Genomic DNA, 17,500 nt, shown 5'->3' on the forward strand with positions numbered 1-17,500 from the left:
GGGTCAGTCATAGTAGTATGATAGGTGTTGTTATACAGGGTCAGTCATAGTAGTATGATAGGTGTTGTTATACAGGGTCAGTCATAGTAGTATGATAGGTGTTGTTTTACAGGGTCAGTCATAGTAGTATGATAGGTGTTGTTTTACAGGGTCAGTCATAGTAGTATGATAGGTGTTGTTTTACAGGGTCAGTCATAGTAGTATGATAGGTGTTGTTTTACAGGGTCAGTCATAGTAGTATGATAGGTGTTGTTTTACAGGGCCAGCCATAGTAGTATGATAGGTGTTGTTTTACAGGGTCAGCCATAGTAGTATGATAGGTGTTGTTATACAGGGTCAGTCATAGTAGTATGATAGGTGTTGTTTTACAGGGTCAGTCATGGTAGTATGATAGGTGTTGTTTTACAGAGTCAGTCATAGTAGTATGATAGGTGTTGTTTTACAGGGTCAGTCATAGTAGTATGATAGGTGTTGTTTTACAGGGTCAGCCATAGTAGTATGATAGGTGCAGTGTAATGTGTTGTTTTACATGGTCAGCCATAGTAGTATGATAGGTGTTGTTTTACAGGGTCAGTCATAGTAGTACGATAGGTTTTGAATGAATAGGTCATCTTTTGACCGGCAGTGTACATGTAGGTAGGGGTAAAGTGACTATGTATGATAATAAACAGAGAGTAGCAGCAGTGTACATGTAGGTAGGGGTGAAGTGACTATGTATAGATAATAAACAGAGAGTAGCAGCAGTGTACATGTAGGTAGGGGTAAAGTGACTATGTATAGATAATAAACAGAGAGTAGCAGCAGTGTACATGTAGGTAGGGGTAAAGTGACTATGTATAGATAATAAACAGAGAGTAGCAGCAGTGTACATGTAGGTAGGGGTAAAGTGACATAGATAATAAACAGAGAGTAACAGCAGTGTACATGTAGGTAGGGGTAAAGTGACATAGATAATAAACAGAGAGTAGCAGCAGTGTACATGTAGGTAGGGGTAAAGTGACATAGATAATAAACAGAGAGTAGCAGCAGTGTACATGTAGGTAGGGGTAAAGTGACATAGATAATAAACAGAGAGTAACAGCAGTGTACATGTAGGTAGGGGTAAAGTGACTATGTATAGATAACAGAGAGTAGCAGCAGTGTACATGTAGGTAGGGGTAAAGTGACTATGTATAGATAATAAACAGAGAGTAGCAGCAGTGGACATGTAGGTAGGGGTAAAGTGACTATGTATAGATAATAAACAGAGAGTAGCAGCAGTGGACATGTAGGTAGGGGTAAAGTGACTATGTATAGATAACAGAGAGTAGCAGCAGTGTACATGTAGGTAGGGGTAAAGTGACTATGTATAGATAACAGAGAGTAGCAGCAGTGTACATGTAGGTAGGGGTAAAGTGACTATGTATAGATAATAAACAGAGTAGCAGCAGTGTACATGTAGGTAGGGGTAAAGTGACATAGATAATAAACAGAGAGTAGCAGCAGTGTACATGTAGGTAGGGGTAAAGTGACTATGTATAGATAATAAACAGAGAGTAGCAGCAGTGTACATGTTGGTAGGGGTAAAGTGACTATGTATAGATAATAAACAGAGAGTAGCAGCAGTGTACATGTTGGTAGGGGTAAAGTGACTATGTATAGATAATAAACAGAGAGTAGCAGCAGTGTACATGTAGGTAGGGGTAAAGTGACTATGTATAGATAATAAACAGAGTAGCAGCAGTGTACATGTAGGTAGGGGTAAAGTGACTATGTATAGATAATAAACAGAGAGTAGCAGCAGTGGACATGTAGGTAGGGGTAAAGTGACTATACATAGATAATAAACAGAGAGTAGCAGCAGTGTACATGTAGGTAGGGGTAAAGTGACTATGTATAGATAATAAACAGAGAGTAGCAGCAGTGTACATGTTGGTAGGGGTAAAGTGACTATACATAGATAATAAACAGAGAGTAGCAGCAGTGTACATGTAGGTAGGGGTAAAGTGACTATGTATAGATAATAAACAGAGTAGCAGCAGTGTACATGTAGGTAGGGGTAAAGTGACTATGTATAGATAATAAACAGAGAGTAGCAGCAGTGGACATGTAGGTAGGGGTAAAGTGACTATGCATAGATAATAAACAGAGTAACAGCAGTGTACATGTAGGTAGGGGTAAAGTGACTATGTATAGATAATAAACAGAGTAGCAGCAGTGTACATGTTGGTAGGGGTAAAGTGACTATGTATAGATAATAAACAGAGAGTAGCAGCAGTGTACATGTAGGTAGGGGTAAAGTGACTATGTATAGATAATAAACAGAGAGTAGCAGCAGTGTACATGTAGGTAGGGGTAAAGTGACATAGATAATAAACAGAGAGTAGCAGCAGTGTACATGTAGGTAGGGGTAAAGTGACTATGTATAGATAATAAACAGAGTAGCAGCAGTGTACATGTAGGTAGGGGTAAAGTGACTATGTATAGATAATAAACAGAGAGTAGCAGCAGTGTACATGTAGGTAGGGGTGAAGTGACTATGTATAGATAATAAACAGAGAGTAGCAGCAGTGTACATGTAGGTAGGGGTAAAGTGACTATGCATAGATAATAAACAGAGAGTAGCAGCAGTGTACATGTAGGTAGGGGTAAAGTGACTATGTATAGATAATAAACAGAGAGTAGCAGCAGTGTACATGTAGGTAGGGGTAAAGTGACTATGTATAGATAATAAACAGAGAGTAGCAGCAGTGTACATGTAGGTAGGGGTGAAGTGACTATGTATAGATAATAAACAGAGAGTAGCAGCAGTGTACATGTTGGTAGGGGTAAAGTGACTATGTATAGATAATAAACAGAGAGTAGCAGCAGTGTACATGTAGGTAGGGGTAAAGTGACTATGTATAGATAATAAACAGTGAGTAGCAGCAGTGTACATGTAGGTAGGGGTAAAGTGACTATGTATAGATAATAAACAGTGAGTAGCAGCAGTCTAAAATAGGTGGAGGGTCAATGTAAATAGCCTGAGTGGCCATTTGATTAGATGTTCAGCAGTCTTATGGCTTGGGGGTAGAAGCTGTTAAGGCGCCTTTTGGACCTAGACTTGGTGCTCCGGTACCGCTTGCCGTGCGATAGCAGAGAGAACAGTCTATGACTGGGGTGGCTGGAGTCTTTGACAATTTTTTAGAGACTTCCTCTGACCCCGTCTAGTATATTAGGTCCGAGATGGCGGGAAGCTTGGCCCCAGCGATGTACTGGGCCGTACACACTACCCTCTGTAGCGCCTTACGGTCGGATACCCGCCTAGTATATTAGGTCCGAGATGGCGGGGAGCTTGGCCCCAGCGATGTACTGGGCCGTACACACTACCCTCTGTAGCGCCTAGTATATTAGGTCTGAGATGGCGGGAAGCTTGGCCCCAGCGATGTCCTGGGCCGTACGCACTACCCTCTGTAGCGCCTTGCGGTCGGAGGCAGAGCAGTTGCCATACCAGGCGGTGATGGAAGGACCAGGATGAAGAACCACTGCTGTAGACGCTCAGGCAACAATTATACTTTATTTCCCTTTGTATGAAGAGCTCTGTATAAAACCCTGGTTGATGCATCCAAAATACCCCCCCTACTGCCTTTTTAGTGCACTTCTATTGACCAGGGCCCATGGGGTTCCTTGATTTGTATGTACAGAAATAGGATGCCATTTTGGAAGCAGCATGTACGTATTATGTATCAAACCAGCGTCATATTCATGACCGGGGCTTCTGGGCTTTTTCCATATCAGCTGTGAAATTGAAATCAAATAATTTGATGGAGCCATGTCAAAATGTAATCGCTCTCTCTCTCTCTCTCTCGCTCCGTGTGCATGTGTAGACGTTTGTACGCGCGTGTCAGAATGTAATCTCTGCCAGAAATGAATATTGGGCCTGAGCCACAGCCCACGGTTTTTGCTGAATAATTAACAGACGAATAGAGAGATGGAAAGAGAGGGAAAACAGAAAGGAGGGATGGAGGAAGGAAAGAACTGGAAGAAAAATCTATGGGGACAAAAAACATTGGATTGGACCTGGGCTCTAGTAAACAGAATGAATACTGTGGGAGACTGTGGCTGCCTCCCACATGGGACTCTATTCCTTACATCAGAGGGCTCTCCAACCCTGTTCTTGGAGAGAGACCCTCCTGTAGGTTTTAACTCCAACCCTGTTCCTGGAGAGAGACCCTATATAGTGTCGGAGAGCACTGTCCTATAAAGCTTCAGAGGTCCCTGTCCTATATAGTGTCGGAGAGCCCTGCCCTATATAGTGTCGGAGAGCCCTGCCCTATATAGTGTCGGAGAGCCCTGCCCTATATAGTGTCGGAGAGCCCTGCCCTATATAGTGTCGGAGAGCCCTGCCCTATATAGTGTCGGAGAGCCCTGCCCTATATAGTGTCGGAGAGCCCTGTCCTATAAAGCGGCAGAGGGCACTACCCTATATGGTGTCGGAGAGCCCTGCCCTATATAGTGTCGGAGAGCCCTGCCCTATATAGTGTCAGAGAGCCCTGTCCTATATAGTGTCGGAGAGCCCTGCACTATATAGTTTCGGAGAGCCCTGCCCTATATAGTGTCAGAGAGCCCTGTTCTATATAGTGTCAGAGGGCACTACCCTATATAGTGTCAGAGGGCACTACCCTATATAGTGTCGGAGAGCCCTGTCCTATATAGTGTCTGAGAGCCCTGCCCTATATAGTGTCGGAGAGCCCTGTCCTATATAGTGTCGGAGAGCCCTGTCCTATATAGTGTCTGAGAGCCCTGTTCTATATAGTGTCGGAGAGCCCTGTTCTATATAGTGTCGGAGAGCCCTGCCCTATACAGTGTCGGAGAGCCCTGCCCTATACAGTGTCGGAGAGCCCTGCCCTATACAGTGTCGGAGAGCCCTGCCCTATACAGTGTCGGAGAGCTCTGCCCTATACAGTGTCGGAGAGCCCTGCCCTATATAGTGTCGGAGAGCCCTGCCCTATATAGTGTCGGAGAGCCCTGCCCTATATAGTGTCGGAGAGCCCTGCCCTATATAGTGTCGGAGAGGCCTGCCCTATATAGTGTCGGAGAGCCCTGCCCTATATAGTGTCGGAGAGAACTGTTCTATATAGTGTCAGAGAGCCCTGCCCTATATAGTGTCGGAGAGCCCTGCCCTATATAGTGTCAGAGAGCCCTGCCCTATATAGTGTCAGAGAGCCCTGCCCTATATAGTGTCGGAGAGCCCTGCCCTATATAGTGTCGGAGAGCCCTGCCCTATATAGTGTCGGAGAGCCCTGCCCTATATAGTTTCGGAGAGCCCTGCCCTATATAGTGTCAGAGAGCCCTGCCCTATATAGTGTCAGAGAGCCCTGCCCTATATAGTGTCAGAGGGCACTACCCTATATAGTGTCAGAGGGCACTACCCTATATAGTGTCGGAGAGCCCTGTCCTATATAGTGTCTGAGAGCCCTGCCCTATATAGTGTCGGAGAGCCCTGTCCTATATAGTGTCGGAGAGCCCTGTTCTATATAGTGTCAGAGAGCCCTGTCCTATAAAGTGTCGGAGAGCCCTGTTCTATATAGTGTCAGAGAGCCCTGCCCTATAAAGTGTCAGAGAGCCCTGTTCAATATAGTGTCAGAGAGCCCTGCCCTATATAGTGTCGGAGAGCCCTGTTCTATATAGTGTCAGAGAGCCCTGTCCTATAAAGTGTCAGAGAGCCCTGTTCTATATAGTGTCAGAGAGCCCTGCCCTATATAGTGTCGGAGAGCCCTGCCCTATATAGTGTCGGAGAGCCCTGTCCTATAAAGTGTCGGAGAGCCCTGTTCTATATAGTGTCAGAGAGCCCTGCCCTATATAGTGTCGGAGAGCCCTGCCCTATATAGTGTCGGAGAGCCCTGCCCTATATAGTGTCGGAGAGCCCTGCCCTATACAGTGTCAGAGAGCCCTGTCCTATAAAGTGTCAGAGAGCCCTGTTCTATATAGTGTCAGAGAGCCCTGCCCTATATAGTGTCGGAGAGCCCTGCCCTATATAGTGTCAGAGAGCCCTGTCCTATAAAGTGTCGGAGAGCCCTGTTCTATATAGTGTCAGAGAGCCCTGCCCTATATAGTGTCGGAGAGCCCTGCCCTATATAGTTTCGGAGAGCCCTGCCCCATGTAGTGTCAGAGAGCCCTGCCCTATATAGTGTCAGAGAGCCCTGCCCTATATAGTGTCAGAGGGCACTACCCTATATAGTGTCAGAGGGCACTACCCTATATAGTGTCTGAGAGCCCTGCCCTATATAGTGTCTGAGAGCCCTGCCCTATATAGTGTCGGAGAGCCCTGTCCTATATAGTGTCGGAGAGCCCTGTTCTATATAGTGGGACAGAACAACAGCAACAGCAGTGGGACAGAACAACAACAACAGTGGGACAGAACAACAACAACAGTGGGACAGAACAACAACAACAGTGGGACAGAACAACAACAGCAGTGGGACAGAACAACAACAACAGTGGGACAGAACAACAACAGTGGGACAGAACAACAACAACAGCAGTGGGACAGAACAACAACAACAACAACAGTGGGACAGAACAACAACAACAGCAGTGGGACAGAACAACAACAACAACAGTGGGACAGAACAACAACAACAGCAGTGGGACAGAACAACAACAACAGTGGGACAGAACAACAACAACAGTGGGACAGAACAACAACAACAGCAGTGGGACAGAACAACAACAACAGTGGGACAGAACAACAACAACAGCAGTGGGACAGAACAACAACAACAGTGGGACAGAACAACAACAGCAGTGTAAAGCAGTGGGGGTCCCCTGCCTACTGCACTCTGTCCACATGATGCTTTACTCCTCAACAGCTCATTTATGGTCTTCTAATTAAAACGTCTCTTAATTGCCTCGTTAAGTGATTTCATTGGTCCACACAATTTAAAAACATGAATATTAGCTTTCGTGATTATTTTGGATGTGTAATTCTGTCCATTAACAAAATGAGGAAATCTACAAAACAAAGTAGTCATTTCTAATGAGATGTAATGATCTAATGGTCATTCATTAGTTGGGCAGAAGAAGGAATAAATTAAAACTCCTAATGAAGATATAGAAAGGAAATGGCACCTTATTCCCTACATAGTGCACTACTTTAGACCAGAGCCCTATGGCACCCTATTCCCTACATAGTGCACTACTTTAGACCAGAGCCCTATGGCACCCTATTCCCTACATAGTGCACTACTTTAGACCAGAGCCCTATAGAACCCTATTCCCTACATAGTGCACTACTTTAGACCAGAGCCCTATGAGCCTGCGCTCTCTATTGGTCTTTCTGTGATTCCTTGCATCCCTCTGAACAGTACGAAAGGTCCAAGGTCCCTTCCCTCGTAACTTCTTCTCCAACGGGTTGTGAGAAGGAGGTGAGGAGAGAGAGGATGTGACGAATCAAGGAGAGATGACTTTGAGGAAGAGGGCGCAGCGGATTCAGCTGAACAGAGCCAAGGGTCAACCTCTGCTTGAGCTGCTCATCAATGAATCAACGCGTTGTCTTTCAGTGCCTAAGTATGCAACATGACAGGCAGACCATTCTGTATCGGGCTACCTTCAAAGTTGAGGCCAAAGGGAAGAGAGCTCAGAGAGTACTTCTAACAGAACAAAGACTGCAACAATCATGATTTATTTGTGTGTGTGTGTGTGTGTGTGTGTGTGTGTGTGTGTGTGTGTGTGTGTGTGTGTGTGTGTGTGTGTGTGTGTGTGTGTGTGTGTGTGTGTGTGTGTGTGTGTGTGTGTGTGTGTTTTGAAAATAGCAAAAACCCCTTTAGGAAAAAAAACTCTGGAGCCTTTGTTTTCACTATTTACTATGAAACACCAACTCCAAGGGTATCTAACAATAAAGTTAAAATCCAAACTACAGTTAGGACAGATGAGGTCAAACCTCCAATTATATAGAAACATCATTACAAGTTGAATGGAAACAGATCGGTGTGTAATAACAGCATTACAAGTGGAAGGGAAACAGATCTGTGTGTAATAACAGCATTACAAGTGGAAGGGAAACAGATCTGTGTGTAATAACATCATTACAATAGCTATTGATTTCCTCAGGAGATACTGGTTTCTACCGACTGACCTGATGCAGTTGGAGTGGGTCATTATCCTTCGTTCCTACACACAGCTGCCAACGGAAGCCTGCCTGCATACTTGCCTACGCGTGTGTTTCTTGGTGTGTGTGTGTGTGTGTGTGTGTGTGTGTGTGTGTGTGTGTGTGTGTGTGTGTGTGTGTGTGTGTGTGTGTGTGTGTGTGTGTGTGTGTGTGTGTGTGTGTGTCTGCTACAGTACTCACTGAAGTCTCCAGTAAGGAACAGAGCCTCCGCGGCCGGGGCCCACTCCCTCAACACCAGTCTGTTGTCAGCCATGCGGTTCACGCCAAAGGTCCTGTAGCTTCTAGTGAACTGATCAAAGCCTCCTTCTGCCTCCTCCAGGAGTAACAGACGCTTCTCAAACAGCCCATACCTGAGAGACAGGCACAGAGAGAGAGACACACAGACAGACACAGAGAGAGAGACCCACAGACAGACAGACAGACACACAGACCGACACAGAGAGAGAGAGACAGACAGACAGACCGACACAGAGAGAGAGACAGACAGACACAGAGAGAGAGAGAGACAGAGACAGAGACAGACACACAGACAGACAGTATTGTTAATAACAGAGAAGGAGGAACTGGGAAAGATACCAACTCCCCTTGACTAAATCATGGATAGAATCAGCATTGTCAATAACAGTAAATAGGATGCAATATTAATGACTCAGGCCAAGACTGTGTTGGTCAGCATTAAAGGCTTCCCAAGACTATAGGAGATCTGTTGATCAGTGTTAAAGGCTTCCCAAGACTATAGGAGATGTATTGATCAGTGTTAAAGGCTTCCCAAGACTATAGGAGATGTATTGATCAGTGTTAAAGGCTTCCCAAGACTATAGGAGATGTATTGATCAGTGTTAAAGGCTTCCCAAGACTATAGGAGATGTATTGATCAGCGTTAAAGGCTTCCCAAGACTATAGCAGATGTATTGATCAGTGTTAAAGGCTTCCCAAGACTATAGGAGATGTATTGATCAGTGTTAAAGGCTTCCCGAGACTATAGGAGATGTATTGATCAGTCTATGGTTGCATGCCACATTGTATGGGATTGGGCTCTGGTCAAAAGTAGTGCAATATGCTGTGAGAGTACAAAACATTAAGAACACCTGCTCTTTCCATGAAATAGAGTGAGCAGCTGAAAGCTATGATCCCTTATTGATGTCACGTGTTAAATCCACTTCAGTCAGTGTAGATGAAGGGGAGGAGACGGGGTTAAAGAAGGATTTTTAAGTCTTGAGACAATTGAGACATGGATTGTGTATGTGTGTCATTCAGAGGGTGAATGGGCAAGACAAACGATTTAAGATCCTTTTTTGAACAGGGTATGTAGTAGGTGCCAGGCGCAGCGGTTTGTGTCAAGAACTGCAACGCTGCTGGGGTTTTCACTCTCAACAGTTTCCCGTGTGTATCAAGAAGGTTCCACCGCTCAAAGGACATACAGCCAACTTGACACAACTGTCAGAAGCATTGGAGTCAACATGGGACAGCATTCCAGTGGAACACTTGACACCTTTTAAAATAGTCAAATTCACACACACAATCAAGACTGCCTCTGATCTGGAAGACTCACTAAACAGAGAACATCCCTGGTCATCCCTACTGTCTCTGATCTGGAGGACTCACTAAACAGAGAACATCCCGGGTCATCCCTACTGCCTCTGATCTGGAGGACTCACTGAACAGAGAACATCCCGGGTCATCCCTACTGTCTCTGATCTGGAGAACTCACTGAACAGAGAACATCCCTGGTCATCCCTACTGTCTCTGATCTGAAGGACTTACCAAACAGAGAACATCCCTGGTCATCCCTACTGCCTCTGATCTGGAGGACTCACTAAACAGAGAACATCCCTGGCTGGGTAGACTGCCCTAAATGGAGGCTACCTATAGCTGGGTAGACTGCCCTAAATGGAGGCTACCTATAGCTGGGTAGACTGCCCTAAATGGAGGCTACCTATAGCTGGGTAGACTGCCCTAAATGGAGGCTACCTATAGCTGGGTAGACTGCCTTAAAAATGGAGGCTACCTATAGCTGGGTAGACTGCCTTAAAAATGGAGGCTACCTATAGCTGGGTAGACTGCCCTAAATGGAGGCTACCTATAGCTGGGTAGACTGCCCTAAAAATGGAGGCTATAGGTAGTCTTAGAACCCGGTCAACGTAACACACACACACTATTAATGCTGTAGCCAAGAGGTTGGTGAGCTATATGTGGACGTGGATGTTGTAATACCATGTATAGTATACAGTCTAAAAAAAGGTAGGTCTATCGGAGTAGCCTCTGGCTTTACCTTGGACCGCATTCGAGGGCATGAAAAATCAATACACGAACATCATTATACAAAATGGATAGGCTGTCTTGCAATTCATATTTTATCACCTGCCACACATCGACAACGCTCACAAAAAGTATGCTAATTTTAGTCACAGTTACTGTGTAAAGACAGTTATGCTGTTGCATGTATTTTAATTCATATAGTATTTCTACCCGAATCTGTCCCTATAACCTTTCCCGTACGGAGTCACTATGTCACTACGTCACCAGGACACCGTGTCACTACGTCACCAGGACACCGTGTCACTACGTCACCAGGACACCGTGTCACTACGTCACCAGGACACCGTGTCACTACGTCACCAGGACACCGTGTCACTATGTCACTACGTCACCAGGACACCGTGTCACTATGTTACTATGTCACCAGGACACCGTGTCACTACGTCACCAGGACACCGTGTCACTACGTCACCAGGACACCGTGTCACTATGTCACTACGTCATCAGGACACCGTGTCACTATGTTACTATGTCACCAGGACACCGTGTCACTATGTCACTACGTCACCAGGACACCGTGTCACTACGTCACCAGGACACCGTGTCACTATGTCACTACGTCACCAGGACACCGTGTCACTACGTCACCAGGACGCCGTGTCACTATGTCACTACGTCACCAGGACACCGTGTCACTACGTCACCAGGACACCATGTCACTATGTCACTACGTCACCAGGACACCGTGTCACTACCTCACCAGGACGCCGTGTCACTATGTCACTACGTCACCAGGACACCGTGTCACTATGTCACTACGTCACCAGGACGCCATGTCACTACGTCACCAGGACACCGTGTCACTATGTTACTACGTCACCAGGACGCCGTGTCACTACGTCACCAGGACACCGTGTCACTATGTCACTACGTCACCAGGACGCCGTGTCACTACGTCACCAGGACACCGTGTCACTATGTCACTACGTCACCAGGACGCCATGTCACTACGTCACCAGGACACCGTGTCACTATGTCACTACGTCACCAGGACGCCATGTCACTATGTCACTACGTCACCAGGACACCGTGTCACTATGTCACTACGTCACCAGGACACCGTGTCACTATGTCACTACGTCACCAGGACGCCGTGTCACTATGTCACTACGTCACCAGGACACGGTGTCACTATGTCACTATGTCACCAGGACACTGTGTCACCATGTTACTATGTCACCAGGACACTGTATTACTATGTTACTATGTCACTAGGACACCGTGTTACTATGTCACCATGTTACTATGTTACCAGGACACCATGTTGCTATGTTAATATGTCACCAGGACACTGTGTTACTATGTTACTATGTTACCAGGACACCATGTTGCTATGTTACCAGGACACCGTGTTACTATGTCACCATGTTACTATGTCACTAGGACGCCGTGTCACCATGTTACTATGTCACCAGGACACCATGTTGCTATGTTACCAGGACACCGTGTTACTATGTCACCATGTTACTATGTTACCAGGACACCATGTTACTATGTCACTAGGACGCCGTGTCACCATGTTACTATGTCACCAGGACACTGTGTTACTATGTTACCAGGACACCATGTTACTATGTTACCAGGACACTGTGTTACTATGTCACCAGGACACCATGTTACTATGTCACCAGGACACCATGTTACTATGTCACCAGGACACCATGTTACTATGTTACCAGGACACTGTGTTACTATGTCACCAGGACACCGTGTTACTATGTTACTATGTTACTATGTTACTATGTTACCAGGACACCGTGTTACTATGTTACCAGGACACCATGTTGCTATGTTACCAGGACACCGTGTTATTATGTCACCATGTTACTATGTCACCAGGACACCATGTTACTATGTTACCAGGACACCATGTTACTATGTTACCAGGACACCATGTTGCTATGTTACCAGGACACCGTGTTACTATGTCACCATGTTACTATGTCACCAGGACACCGTGTTACTATATTATTATGTATCCAGGACACCGTGTTACTATGTCACCATGTTACTATGTCACCAGGACACTGTGTTACTATGTTACTATGTTACCAGGACACCGTGTTACTATGTCACCAGGACACCGTGTTACTATGTTACTATGTTACCAGGACACTGTGTTACTATGTCACCAGGACACCGTGTTACTATGTTACTATGTTACCAGGACACCGTGTTACTATGTTACTATGTCACCAGGACACTGTGTCACCATGTTACTATGTTACCAGGACACCGTGTTACTATGTTACTATGTCACTAGGACGCCGTGTCACCATGTTACTATGTCACCAGGACACCGTGTTACTATGTCACCAGGACACCGTGTTACTATGTCACCATGTTACTATGTCACCAGGACACTGTGTTACTATGTTACTATGTTACCAGGACACCGTGTTACTATGTCACCAGGACACCGTGTTACTATGTTACTATGTTACCAGGACACTGTGTTACTATGTCACCAGGACACCGTGTTACTATGTTACTATGTTACCAGGACACCGTGTTACTATGTTACTATGTCACCAGGACACTGTGTCACCATGTTACTATGTTACCAGGACACCGTGTTACTATGTTACTATGTCACTAGGACGCCGTGTCACCATGTTACTATGTCACCAGGACACCGTGTTACTATGTCACCAGGACACCGTGTTACTATGTCACCAGGACACCGTGTTACTATGTCACCAGGACACCGTGTTACTATGTTACCAGGACACTGTGTTAATATGTTACCAGGACACCGTGTTACTATGTTACCAGGACACCATGTTACTATGTTACCAGGACACCATGTTACTACGTCACCAGGACACCATGTTACTACGTCACCAGGACACCATGTTACTACGTCACCAGGACACCATGTTACTACGTCACCAGGACACCATGTTACTACGTCACCAGGACACCATGTTACTACGTCACCAGGACACCATGTTACTATGTCACCAGGACACCGTGTTACTATGTCACTACAGTGCCTTGCGAAAGAATTCACCCCCTTGGTGTTTTTCCTATTTTGTTGCATTACAACCTGTAATTTAAATTGATTTTTATTTGGATTTCATGTAATGGACATTAAAAGTCCAAATTGATGAAGTGAAAAAAATTACTTGTTTCAAAAACTTAAACAGAAAAATGGTTGCTGCATATGTATTCCCCCTTTGCTATGAAGTACCTAAATAAGATCAGGTGCAACCAATTACCTTCAGAAGTCACATAATTAGTTAAATAAAGTTCACCTGTGTGCAATCTAAGTGTCACATGCTCTCAGTATATATACTGATATATAGATATATAGATATATATATATATATATATATATATATATATATATATATATATATATATATATATATATATATATATATATATATATATATATATATATATATATATATATATATACACACACACACACATACACACAAAGAGTCTACAACACCACTAAGCAAGGGGCACCATGAAGACCAAGGAGCTCTCCAAACAGGTCAGGGACAACATTGTGGAGGAGTACAGATCAGGGTTGGGTTATAACAAAATATACAAAACTTTGAACCTCCCACAGAGCACCACTAAATCCATTATTTAAAAAATTGAAAAAAACATGGCACCACAACACACCTGCCAAGAGAGCGCCGCCCACCAAACTCACAGACCAGGCAAGGAGAGCATTAATCAGAGAGGCAACAAAGAGACCAAAGATAACCCTGAAGGAGCTGCAAAGCTTCACAGCGGAGATGAGTATCTGTCCATAGCACCACTTTAAGCCATAGACTCCACAGAGCTGGGCTTTACGGAAGAGTTGCCAGAAAAAAGCCATTGCTTAAAGAAATAAATAAGCAAAAGCGTTTGGTGTTCGCCAAGAGGCATGTGGGAGACTCCCAAACATATGAAAAAAGGTACTCTGGTCAGATGAGACTAAAATTTAGCTTTTTGGCCATCAAGGAAAATGTCTGGCGCAAACACAACACAAACCTCATCACCCAGAGAACACCATCCCCACAGTGAAGCATGGTGGTGGCAGCATCATGCTGTGGGGATGTTTCTCCATCGGCAGGGACTGGGAAACTGGTCAGAATTGAAGGAATAATGGATGGGTATAAATACAGGGAAATACTTGAAGGAATGATGGATAGCGCTAAATCAAAGGAAATTCTTGAGGGAAACCTGTTTCAGTCTTCCAGAGATTTGAGAGTGGGACGGAGATTCACCTTCCAGCAGGACAATGACCCTAGTTATACTGCTAAAGCAACACTCGAGTGGTTTAAGGGGAAACATTTAAATATATCTTGGAACAGCCTAGTCAAAGCCCAGACCTCAATCCAATTGAGAATCTGTGGTATGACTTAAAGATTGCTGTACATCAGCAGAACCCATCCAACTTGAAGGAGCTGGAGCAGTTTTGCCTTGAAGAATGGGCAAAAATCCCAGTGGCTAGATGTGCCACGCTTATAGAGACATACCCCAAGAGACTTGCAGCTGTAATTGCTGTTAAAGGTGGCTCTACAGAGTATTGACTTGGGAGGGTGATAACTTGAGCGTGACTAACTATTCAGTTTTTGTGCATCTTCAAAGTGGTCGGCATGTTGAGTAAATCAAATGATAAACCCCCCCAAAATCCATTTTAATTCCAGGTTGTAAGGCAACAAAATAGGAAAAATGCCAAGGGGGGTGAATACTTTCACAAGCCACTGTCACCATGTTACTATGTTGTGACTGACCGGCTAAACCTTTGGCTTATTTTCTGACACTGGAGAGTATAAACTAACTACTATCATTTATCGTGTTAGTTCCTCCTAGCCAGCTGCTGTCCAGATCAGATTCTCCCTGTAGGATCAATCATAGATTCTCCCTGCAGGATTAATCATAGATTCTCCCTGTGGGATCAGATTCTCCCTGTAGGATCAATCATAGATTCTCCCTGCAGGATCAATCATAGATTCTCCCTGTAGGATCAATCATAGATTCTCCCTGTAGGATCAATCATAGATTCTCCCTGTAGGATCAATCATAGATTCTCCCTGTAGGATCAATCATAGATTCTCCCTGTAGGATCAATCATAGATTCTCCCTGTAGGATCAATCATAGAATCTCCCTGTAGGATCAATCATAGATTCTCCCTGCAGGATCAATCATAGATTCTCCCCGTAGGATCAATCATAGATTCTCCCTGCAGGATCGATCAGATTCTCCCTGTAGGATCGATCAGATTCTCCCTGTAGGATCGATCAGATTCTCCCTGTAGGGTCGATCAGATTCTCCCCGTAGGATCAATCATAGATTCTCCCCGTAGGATCAATCATAGATTCTCCCCGTAGGATCAATCATAGATTCTCCCTGTAGGATCAATCAGATTCTCCCTGTAGGATCAATCATAGATTCTCCCTGCAGGATCGATCAGATTCTCCATGTAGGATCGATCAGATTCTCCCTGTAGGATCAATCACAGATTATCCCTGCAGGATCAAATTCTGATCAGATTCTCCTGCAGGATCAGATTCTCCTGCAGGATCAGATTCTCCTGCAGGATCAGATTCTCCTATCCAGCTGGATGAAGAACACCCTACTCTTTATCTCTGCATGCTCTCTCCCCTCCTTCCTCCCCGTCTCCACTCACTCCCCTCTCTCTCTCTCATCCCTCGCTCCCCACCTTCCTCCCCGTCTCCACTCACTCCCCTCTCTCCCCACCTTCCTCCCCGTCTCCACTCACTCCCCTCTCTCTCTCTCATCCCTCGCTCCCCACCTTCCTCCCCGTCTCCACTCACTCCCCTCTCTCTCTCTCATCCCTCTCTCCCCACCTTCCTCCCCGTCTCCACTCACTCCCCTCTCTCTCTCTCTCATCCCTCGCTCCCCACCTTCCTCCCCGTCTCCACTCACTCCCCCCTCTCTCTCTCTCTCATTCCTCGCTCCCCACCTTTCTCCCCATCTCCACTCACTCCCCTCTCTCTCTCTCTCATCCCGCGCTCCCCTCCTTTCTCCCCGTCTCCACTCACTCCCTCTCATCCCTCACTCCCCACCTTTCTCCCCATCTCCACTCACTCCCCTCTCTCTTATCCCTCGCTCCCCACCTTCCTCCCCGTCTCCACTCACTCCTCTCTCTCTCATCCCTCGCTCCCCACCTTCCTCCCCATCTCCACTCCTCTCTCTCTCTCTCTCTCATCCCTCGCTCCCCACCTTCCTCCCCATCTCCACTCACTCCCCCCTCTCTCTCTCTCTCATTCCTCGCTCCCCACCTTTCTCCCCATCTCCACTCACTCCCCTCTCTCTCTCTCTCATCCCTTGCTCCCCTCCTTTCTCCCCGTCTCCACTCACTCCTCTCCCTCTCTCATCCCTCACTCCCCACCTTTCTCCCCATCTCCACTCACTCCCCTCTCTCTTATCCCTCGCTCCCCACCTTCCTCCCCGTCTCCACTCACTCCTCTCTCTGTCATCCCTCGCTCCCCTCCTTCCTCCCCGTCTCCACTCCTCTCTCTCTCTCTCATCCCTCGCTCCCCACCTTTCTCCCCATCTCCACTCACTCCCCTCTCTCTTATCCCTCGCTCCCCACCTTCCTCCCCGTCTCCACTCACTCCTCTCTCTGTCATCCCTCGCTCCCCTCCTTCCTCCCCGTCTCCACTCCTCTCTCTCTCTCTCATCCCTCGCTCCCCACCTTCCTCCCCGTCTCCACTCACTCCCCTCGCTCCCCACCTTCCTCCCCGTCTCCACTCACTCCTCTCTCTCTCTCATCCCTCACTCCCCACCTTTCTCCCCATCTCCACTCACTCCCCTCTCTTATCCCTCGCTCCCCACCTTCCTCCCCGTCTCCACTCACTCCTCTCTCATCCCTCGCTCCCCACCTTCCTCCCCGTCTCCACTCCTCTCTCTCTCTCTCTCTCTCTCATCCCTCGCTCCCCACCTTCCTCCCCGTCTCCACTCACTCCCCTCTCATCCCTCGCTCCCCACCTTCCTCCCCGTCTCCACTCACTCCCCTCTCTCTCTCATCCTTCGCTCCCCACCTTCCTCCCCGTCTCCACTCACTCCCCCCTCTCTCTCTC

At 46.3% G+C, this 17,500-nt stretch overlaps 1 protein-coding gene across 1 annotated transcript in view; it reads right to left on the bottom strand.

Moving 5' to 3' along the window:
* The window catches only part of LOC129822492 (1,4-alpha-glucan-branching enzyme-like), a 355,318-nt gene that overhangs the window by 312,733 nt on the left and 25,085 nt on the right, over positions 1-17,500 (bottom strand). The window contains exon 2 of the mRNA XM_055880812.1: positions 8,309-8,478. Within this exon, the coding sequence (XP_055736787.1) occupies positions 8,309-8,478 (170 nt within the window). The remainder of the gene's footprint in view (positions 1-8,308; positions 8,479-17,500) is intronic.

The sequence above is a fragment of the Salvelinus fontinalis genome, chromosome 24 (genome assembly GCF_029448725.1).
Source record: "Salvelinus fontinalis isolate EN_2023a chromosome 24, ASM2944872v1, whole genome shotgun sequence".
Taxonomy (NCBI): Eukaryota; Metazoa; Chordata; class Actinopteri; order Salmoniformes; family Salmonidae; genus Salvelinus; species Salvelinus fontinalis.